Source organism: Phoenix dactylifera, chromosome 3 (assembly GCF_009389715.1).
Source record: "Phoenix dactylifera cultivar Barhee BC4 chromosome 3, palm_55x_up_171113_PBpolish2nd_filt_p, whole genome shotgun sequence".
Lineage (NCBI taxonomy): Eukaryota > Viridiplantae > Streptophyta > Magnoliopsida > Arecales > Arecaceae > Phoenix > Phoenix dactylifera.
This window is the reverse complement of record NC_052394.1, coordinates 2,440,087-2,450,130: the sequence shown is the minus strand read 5'-3', so window position 1 is coordinate 2,450,130 and position 10,044 is coordinate 2,440,087. Positions and strand designations below refer to the sequence as shown.

Genomic DNA, 10,044 nt, shown 5'->3' with positions numbered 1-10,044 from the left:
GCCATAAACAAGATCATAGGTGACAATACTAGAGTTTACCAAACTTGCAAATTCAAAAAGTTGTTGCATCATTATTTTCAACCATGTCTAGGCTAATTGTCCTTGAAACATAATTAACATGATTTAGAAATATTTGTGCTGGTTCAAAAGAAGAAAGCTAATCGTTACAAGCAATAGACGATCAAAAATATATTTAATAAATCTAGGATTCGTTGAAGGAATCATATTTTGCAACCACTTCGATCCAACTACTAGCACGCTAATCATAGATCTTCAGAAATATTTTTCTTCAGAAGTTCTATTTTAATCCAAACAGGTCCCTCAGATCCCTTACCAGATCACCATGGACTACATTGCTTGTGTCAGAGCAATTGAAGTGCTTTCTTTGCTCCATGTTTATTCTTTTTTTTTTGAAAAAAAATTGACATATTCACCTGCCTCCCAGTGATGCAAAGATTTTCCTTAACATAAGCATCCATCCTATGGCTAACTCTTGCTTATCATTGTAAACTTCTAATTTCAACCATCATTCTAAGTAAAAAGTGCTCTGTTATTAAATAATTTCAGATTTAAGTCATGGATCAAGAGACTTATTTCGTATTGGACTCTGACCGGGTCCAAAATACTGGCTACCGAGTCACGCTCGAGCGCCGAACGGTAAGCGGAAACTGGTCCGATTCGCCCGCGCCAGAACCACACCAGCCGCTGGTGTTCCACAGCTTTCCGAGGACAACAACATAAAGAAAGAGGGCGGTCGCCGGTCCGTCGTCCGGTTTACGACTTCGGGTTAGGGAAAAAAAACAAGAAATATTTTAAAGAGGGGCCCAAAGGCATTCAATATACGTAAAAGGTAAATAAATTAACCGTGTTTCTAGGTAAAGCCAGCATCGATATACGAAAAAGAATTTAAATAAAAAAGAATACTAGAACCGCGTTTTTTGGGTCAAGATCGGGGCACACGGTCAAGTGGGTTCTTCGATCCAACGGCCCAGATCGCTCCGTCTTTCCATTTTGGTGGGATTCCAAGAACCAAGAAACGCCGGTTCTCCGGTGCGTGAAGTGACCGGGAATTAAATTATAATTGAAGTTTGTATTCTCCTAATTTTAAGTTTTTAAACTGTGGTGTTTGCTTTCTAATTCTGGCCTCTTTTAATCGGAGTCCTTCCTCTTTATTTCCTCTGTCACTCTCTTTTTCTCACTCTTTTTCGTGAGAGAGTTAAAAGAGGGGAAGGGAAGAAGGGCTCGAGGACGATCGGTGGGAAGGGAATATGGGGTGCTTTCCGTGCGCCGGAGAGCCGAGCAAGAAGGGCAAGGAGAAGGATCAGATCCTACCGGACTCAGGTGCTTGGAATCCGTAGCAAATTTGCGATTTTTTTTTTCGTTTCTTTTGCTTCATTTGTTGTTTTTTAAATCGGTCGAATCGGCTGGGCGTGGGAGCTTCTTGGAATTTTTGTCTTATCGGATATGGATTTTGGGTCGGATGGTTCCAGATTCTAGTCGAAAGTTAGGGTTTGCTGAGGGGAATCACTCGATCTGTAGGTGTTCTTTTTTTAGGACTTCCATATTTTTTTCCTCTGAAAATTGGAAGTTGGGTTGGGGTGCGTTTCGAAGGAACTCTTTCATCTCCGTGATGGTTTTTCTTGACTCGGCTGGTGTAAAGGTGATGACTTTGATGGGGCTTGGGCGGAGACGAGTGCGCCAATGGTCTATATAAATGTTTGGTGTTTCTTATAACCATTCCCTAGGAGAAAAATCTCCTGTTGCTTCTATAAGATGGGCTTTTCTTTTTCTGTTGGGCGATGATTAGATCGTTCAGTGGTTCCATATCTGCATATATGTTAAGCTCGATGCATTAATTGATGCTTTTTCCGCGTGTATATAGTTTGATTAAATAAAAATTGTAACTTTTGATTCAACTCGAGTTAGATTTCCTATTAATGTGTATTTAATTTCAGATTTAATTATTGAGCGGCATATTGCCTCACGGCTTCCAAGTTCTAACTGAAGTTGCTATCCTGCTGTTGGGAATTGAGCACACAATACTCATTTTAATCTGGTTATTCTGTGGCATAGAAATAACCGAGGCATCTAAAGCGGAGAATCTTCATATTTAGTATTTGGTGGCCACTGATATGCATTTAGCGATCTGTGACTTTTAATTAGGCAGTGGAACTTAAGAGTCTTCGTCCTGGTCCAATAACAACAAACAGATAAACTGTTAATTTGCCATTTAAGTCAATGACATGAAGTTTTAGTCTTTTCCTGTTATTTGACCATTCATTTAGTTCTCATGTTCTGAAAGTATATAGTTTAGTAATTCATTTATGTTTTTTCTTTAGCAGAGAAGTCAAAATCCAATTCCTCGTCAGATGTAAAGAAACAGAGCTCACAGGATGCAAAAGAGGCCTCAAATGATGGATCTGAACATATTGCTGCTCAGACAATTACATTTCGTGAACTGGCTGCAGCAACCAAGAATTTCAGACCTGATTGCCTCTTAGGAGAAGGAGGCTTTGGCCGAGTTTATAAGGGCAAGTTGGATAGTATTAACCAGGTCAGCATTTGTTATCTTTGCTGTGTTAATCTTTTATTTTTCTTTTCTTTTTTTTCACTATATTTCATTGTGCTTGCAAAAACTACTCCCCCTCTCTCTCCCCCCTCCCTCCGTGTGTCAGTTTCAAAACTGGAAGTTAACTTTTACATAGTTCTAAGCTTCCAAAAGTGAATTTCGTCAGATAATATTTTGTTTTCCATCAATATTTTCACTTTGTCAAAATATTTGGTAATCTTTGCTCAAATCATTTTAATCTTACATCCCTGCTTTTCTTTTGCCCCTTGCATTCTCAAGCTAAAAACCGATACAGTGGTCTGACTTTGCTGCTCTGCTTGAATATGAGAAGTGCAAAAAGAATAGTTTCTTTGATCAAAGAAAGCATTATTAAATTGATAACATGGAATTTTCTTGTGTTCTGCATAGATTGTGGCTATAAAGCAGCTTGACCGTAATGGCTTGCAAGGAAACCGAGAATTCCTTGTTGAAGTTCTGATGTTGAGTCTACTTCACCACCCTAATCTTGTTAACCTAATTGGCTATTGTGCTGATGGAGATCAGAGGCTTTTAGTTTATGAGTACATGCCACTAGGATCCTTGGAAGATCATCTTCATGGTAAGCTACTGTAAGATGCATCATCATCATACTGTGCATATGTTTTGTTGAGCAGATTGCATTTCTCATATACTAAATGTGCTATCTTTTCTGCACTGAAGTATTCCTGTTTATTTGATTACCTTGCTTGCAACAGACCCTTCTCCGGACAAGAAGCGGCTTGACTGGAACACAAGAATGAAAATAGCTGCTGGTGCAGCTAAAGGATTAGAGTATTTGCATGATAAGGCCAATCCTCCTGTTATATACCGTGATCTGAAGTGCTCCAACATTTTGCTTGGGGAGGGATATCATCCCAAGTTATCCGATTTTGGCTTGGCAAAGCTTGGTCCTGTTGGTGATAAAACTCATGTTTCCACTAGGGTGATGGGTACTTACGGATATTGTGCACCTGAATATGCGATGACTGGACAACTGACACTAAAATCAGATGTTTATAGCTTTGGGGTTGTTCTTCTGGAGCTTATCACTGGAAGAAGGGCTATTGACAATTCTAGAGCTTCAGGGGAGCACAATCTCGTTGCATGGGTATGGGACTCTTCCTTTCTTCCCATTCATCCTTGTTTCTATACACATGCAAGCATACACACGCATTTCGTATCCCATATTTCTTAGGCATTCAAATATTTCTTTCCAAGAAGCACATTATTATCTCAGTCTGGTTAGCATGAACATTTATTATTAACTTGTGTTCTAGAAAATAATTTAACCTCAGAGCTCTAGCTGTAAAGTTTAATGCACAATGTATATGTGCATGAATCTTGATGTGCCCATGAACGAAAAAACAGATTGGGAGGTTATTTTCAGTTCCTTTTGTTCTTTATTATTTTTTAATTTACTAGAAACTTCCATGGTGTAACTTCGTTGCCTCTTTGGTGTCATCCAATGAAATCGAACTTTCCTACTCTAGGTTACTGTTGGATTCTAAGCTATGAAACCTGATGTATTTGTTGACATTAAGTTTGGGTACACAACTTGCCAGAATCATTTTGAATCCTGGGTAGGCATTGGCTGTGGCTAAGTTCCAGACAGGAGAGTCATGGGTGCAAGTTGCATTCCTGTTTGGAAGTTAGTTCTTCCCTTGGGAAGTGGTTCTTTATCGTGGGGCATTGCTTCTGCAGACCTTCTTACTAGTGGGGGAAAGAACATTTTGGCTCGGTGCTTTCATGGTTGAATATTTCATTCTTTGCACTTCAAATAATATTTCCTACTGTGAGGGCTTTGTTCTTTGTTAGGATGTTCATGCATATGGATCCTTGTGAATGTGCTATATGCATGTTTGCAGGCACGACCCCTTTTCAAGGACAGAAGGAAATTCCCACAGATGGCCGACCCAATGCTTCAGGGCCAGTACCCTGTGCGAGGCTTATACCAGGCTCTTGCTGTTGCTGCTATGTGTGTTCAGGAGCAGCCTACCATGAGGCCTTTAATAGCTGATGTGGTTACTGCTCTCACTTACCTTGCTTCCCAAATTTACAGCCCTGAAGCTCAGTCAAATCAAAATGCTTCTCGTTTGACAGCACCAGGTACTCCACCCCGAACGAGAAGGGACAGTGAGAAGAGACCAAGTGGCGGATCTGAAAGAGACCAGTTGAGGGGACTAAAGTGAAATCATCCATTGCTTTTGGCAATGCAAATAATGAATTCTTCATAAATGCTTCAATTCCACCTGCCTTTCTACCATCTCCTGACGCCAGAACAATGAAAAGTTTTGCCTTGCAGTTTCTGGTGCAGATCCCACCTTTACTCTTTTGGCTGGCTAGTAGGTGTCTGGTAATCAAATTTTGTATCATTTTCAGAAAACAGGTGCACCCTGTTTGATTCATGTCTAAATTTTTCTAGGAAATGCCTTTTTTTTTTCCTCCCCCCTTTTTCTCTTTGCTGTTGTACATGCGATTTCAGGTCCCTGTAGTTAAACGCTTCTGTTCAGACACCTCGCTCTTTTATTGATGTTCGTATTATTTTTTTTCTAATCTCTGGTTTTAGATGCAAAAACACTATATTTATACATCATCCACTAAAGACTAAAGGTTTATGTAGGCATTCCCATTTTTTATTGTCAGCTGCACTTATTCCTCGTCAGCTTTTCATCAATGGACCTGCTCAAATTTCAGCTATTAAGCAGTAAAGAAAGGTGGGCTCTTAGCATATCTGATTCAAATTTTGGCAACCAATATATGCTTTGATATATAATGTATTATTGCTCCGACTACTCGGTTTTTCCAAAATACCATTTTGAGGGGCCATGAACATTTTCCATTCTATTCCAGCTGGTATGCTGTCTGTGCTTTTCCATCAATTTCCAGGGTCCAAAATGTGTTATACGAGGAATGTTATTTTGCAAGCTGGGAGTTTTTGAGTCTGGTACTTGACATTTACAGACCTTGTTGAGAGAAACTCAAAAGTGTTTGAAGAAGAATGCTGAGGTCCAATTCTAGTGGCCAGTTGATATGATGAATCCATCTATATTGTGTGCTCTGTGGATGGCACATTCATCATCATCTCAATTGTCCAGGACTACTCAACTATAAGCCTCCATTTTTCTTTAGCTAAGCGAGTACTTGCATATTGCGAGGAGGTTGGCAGCAATGCACAGCTTTATGTGCTGTATATCGTATGTCATTATTGATAGCCATCCATTTTTTTATGGCAGCCATCAAGTATTGCATAGCACTTTATGGTACAAACTGCACGCCATTGAAAATCTTGTCATACAAATAAATCTCAAGCTGCATAAATCGGGCTGCCAAACAACCATAAAAAACTTGACATAAGTGGAGAGTAGTTGTACCATTCAAAGGTGCATATAACTATTCCAAGAGAACCGGTCTAGACTATTGCTATTATGGATACTCCAATTTATGTGCAGGATTAGCTTTTCTTTGGCAAGATTGGTTGTCTATTATAGTTGTAACGTCGCTATTCTTCTTTTGTTTTGAGTTGTTGCATTTGGCTTCTAGTTAGACCACCGTTAGTTATCTGGGACTGTAGAAGATAATTGTGCTTCCTGGTTGGAGCATAAGCAATGATACTTTTCCTTGCAACAAAGTTACTTACCCATGTTATTTTTGAGAAAAAATGACTAATTTTATTTGGAATATAGTAAGGAAATCATCATTTCTTGGAATAAAATGCCTACAAAAATAAATAGGCTAGTGATTAATGATAAGGGTAAACATGTTGCACATCCATTTTATGCCAAAAAGCAACCTTATCCCAGAAATTACAACCAAACAACACAAGAAGCATAACTTTTACCAGGCTATTAGGTATAAGAATTTGTAGCAATAAAAAAAGGCAAAACTTGTAGGGTAATTATGCCAACAAGCATAATTTCTACTATTCTTATTTTTCTTATTCCGAAACCAAACACAAATCTAAGACAGGATAAGGTTTTCTACATAAAAATTGCAATAGCAGATATTTATGGAGATCATATGGCGCTTCTCCTGAGAGATTAGCTAATCAGATGATGAACATTGAGTATGCCATGATTGGATCTTTTATCTTTGCTTTCTTTGAAATTTTACTTAGAGCGTACTATATCTATAACTACAAATCATGTTGTGGATGATACAATAGAAAGGATAAAATAAGCCTTACGTGCAGCAACAAGCTTCTCATGGATTACATCCATATCCACAATATCAAAAACTTTGGATCACATTAACCTTTTCTTCTTCATTTAAATATTGGCCTGCAAGCAGGAAATAGGATACAGGTGCCACTTGCCAGATCTCATGGACTTCAAAAAGCATTTGATCCCTAACTATTTGAGTACCCCATAAAACAAACGTCTTTTCCGGAATAAACCAAAGGAGTTCACGTCCGATTGGCCATTCAGCTCGTGAGATTATGTGCAGGTTCCCTTACCTATTCTTTGAACCTCTTAAACAACCTCCATCCACGAAAGGGGCATTTGATTTGACTCTTGATTTGAAATGTGAGAGAGCGCCGTTTCACGACAGGGATTTGTATGACCGCAAGTTGCCGAGTCGTTTTTTCTTTTTTGGTACAAATCATTGTTCTTTTCAAAATGCATGATTCAGCTGGCTAGAGTTAAATAACGGGTACAAGCATCTTACCAACTGTCAATTATCAAAATTATTTATTAGACGAAACAGGGTAATGCTACTTCGCTGATGAAATTTATACTAGTATCGTTTTGTTACAGTAACAGAACATGCTTGTTATAAAATCAGTTCTACTGATCAAATATCCATATCCCTCTATATCATATACATAACATGATATATTCTATATTATTCTATTCGGTATGATATAGTGTATCTAGAATAAAAAGAAAGTTGGATGGGTATTAAAGTTTTTTTTTCTTTTTTTTCTGAAACGCGGCATTACAAGACCGGTTTTCTGCTGCTAATTATGAGGATCTTTGCTCTAATATCATGCTGAAATTATCACTTATTTTAAAAATTTAAGCTGATAAGATGAGATAGATTTATTTATTTTTATTTCTTTCATCTCGTAGGTGGTAGGACACCACTTGGAATCCCCCCAGACTTCTGGATGAGGCAGTGGCCCGTAAAAATAGCACCCCACTGCCATTTGTGGATGGAAATGTTCCAAGTTTTGTATTTGGCGATGGCTCCTGCCTGTTTGCATGGAGCAGAGCACTCGACCCCTAACTCTCGGATGGCCAAAATCTTGTGACCACCCTTCTTCAGCCAGCCAGCACAAGGAGGCCATCATTATGTAGATCTTTATACATTTAATAATTGTTCTTCGGGCCAAGAAGGGTGAAGTCTAACGCTCGCCAAAGAAAATCGTCGGCAGGGAAAAGCCTACCTCCATCCTGGCTGCGCAGGTGATGGTCCTTGTCGCGTGCCCGCACGACCCGCGGCACGCGGCAATATGGTCAAGCTACGGACATGGAAGAGACCGATCAATACGGAAACAACGCAAAATAATGGCTTCCATCTCGCTGACGTCCAGGCGTCTAGGAATCGGAGAGTAATAAAATAGGGGACACTCGATGAGAAGGTCGAGTTCATCAACGGAGAAAACTAAAGTCAGTCAAAATACGATTGATGCATGATTTTTTTATGTAGTATTTATGTCAGCATCTGACACGCTGAGACGCCAGAGCGCTGGAAAAAGAAGAGAAGTCTGGAAGGATGATTCAATCAACATTGGAGCAATCATATATTTGTCCCTCGAAGTTGGTGGAAAGGTGGGCCCTGCGAGGCACTGGTAGGTCATCTTGCGGTTGCAAAGAAGCATCCTACCATTCCAGTTGGGTGGAAAGGCGTCATGGGTCGCAGTGATCTTGCCGTCAGCCGAACAAGAAATCTAGAGTGGCAGGCTCCGCATAGCCAAGTAGATCCTTGTATGCGGTAGCAATGGCGACGACCCGGGTCTGCCGAGTCGGTTTCGTTGAATCGGCCTCTCTGATCAGGGTTGGGCAGTCAAAAATTTCCACCCTGAGAAGAAGTCCGGGCATATTTGGCATCCTTCGTATTTTTGTGTTTTGTTTTTTATATATTAGCAGAATATCTCACAAAAATTGGTATCGAAAATGGCATCTATTCGAAACTTATGCTGCTCCTCGATCGTCTTTATTTTTCACTCCTTTTCGAAAGCAATAGTTTACCAACTCCAAATGCTTTAAAAATTTTCCTTGACAATTTCAAAGAACTAAAGGGTTTCATTTTTTATTCCACATAAGTCATTTATCTTCTTGGGTTTTTAAAAATAAAAATAAAAAATAAAGGCAATACCAAACAAACTCTTGATCATTAGGTTTTCAGCTAATGTATCGCTTGATCATAACATGACTGTATTTTTATTTGTACAATAGTGACAGCAGTATAATTTTTGAAGCATGCGACTGAGTATAAGATTGACATTAATTTAGGTCTTGTGAAGCAAAGCAAGGATAGTTTGTATAACAAAACAAAATTTGATGATCCCTGTGATAATTCCAAACTTGTCCCACTCTGCATCAGGCTGGATTCTTGTTGTAAGAGTGCGGACTACAAGGGAAAATTCTCTGCTATTCTGGCATGCACTTTAATTATTTCTTCTAGCAGTTATGTTATCAAACTTATATCTGTTTATTTACCAAAGAAAACTATATTCAGCATATATTTTGTGTCTCTTGGATGAAAATGGTTTGGCCAGGCCACTCCGGTCGACCGGCCCCGATTATAAAACTCGACAGGTCAGCCTAAGGACCAACTGTTAAGTGTTACCATGGGATCAGGCTCGGCCCTGAACTTTCTTTTTTTCTTTTTCTTTTGTAGAAAAGGTGGTTTTATTACTATAAGCTTTCACGTACAGGACCACGAAATAGCTGCATAAAGTAGCTATATACTTAGCAGTAAAGCGCTCGACAGAAGAATAAACGCTAATATAACCATAAGGGACCGAGTCGGTACGAACAGAGACACGGAGAGAGGTTTACGTAAGCCTAGAAAACACCCAAAGCCATATTCATGCACGACGAGCGCATAGAGCACATGCACGTACTCCGCTTGGAGAGGGGAAACAGAAGGGCCACCGCAACGACAAGTGCTCCGCTCCGTCGAGGAAGAAGATGTTGGAGTTTTTAACTTGTTAAAAAAAGATTAAATTTCAAAAAATATATATATAACTAATCCTATTTCTTATTTGTTAAGTGTTTCAAAAATTTTTAAACTCAATTCTTTTTTAATCCTACATCGGATATATAGAAGCAATTTTTTTTACTTAAATAATAGATTTTTTTTCTACAAAGTCCAAATCTAGCATCTGCTCTGTTTTACCGTTTCCTCTCTCACTTGGATCCCTGGTCCCTCTCTCTCGGTTACTCTTGCAAGAAGCTTATTTCAGAGTGATCTCATGAAATATAGAACATTCTAAGATCAAACCGTGCTGA

The 10,044-nt window shown here is 39.1% G+C and overlaps 1 protein-coding gene across 2 annotated transcripts; it reads left to right on the top strand.

The window, feature by feature from the left end:
• The first annotated feature begins 1,143 nt into the window (after positions 1-1,143).
• Positions 1,144-5,140, top strand: LOC103709132 (probable serine/threonine-protein kinase PBL7). 2 transcript variants are annotated; one of them, XM_008794348.3, is made up of 5 exons: positions 1,144-1,341; positions 2,343-2,554; positions 2,978-3,167; positions 3,304-3,695; positions 4,453-5,140. In XM_008794348.3, exons 1-5 carry the CDS (start codon positions 1,269-1,271, stop codon positions 4,774-4,776), a joined length of 1,191 nt encoding a protein of 396 aa, XP_008792570.1. In that variant the 5' UTR covers positions 1,144-1,268; the 3' UTR covers positions 4,777-5,140. The 2 variants fall into 2 exon arrangements, with proteins under 2 accessions (XP_008792570.1, XP_008792563.1); XM_008794341.4 differs by having other exon boundaries at positions 1,161-1,341; positions 2,340-2,554.
• Positions 5,141-10,044: the final 4,904 nt, after the last annotated feature.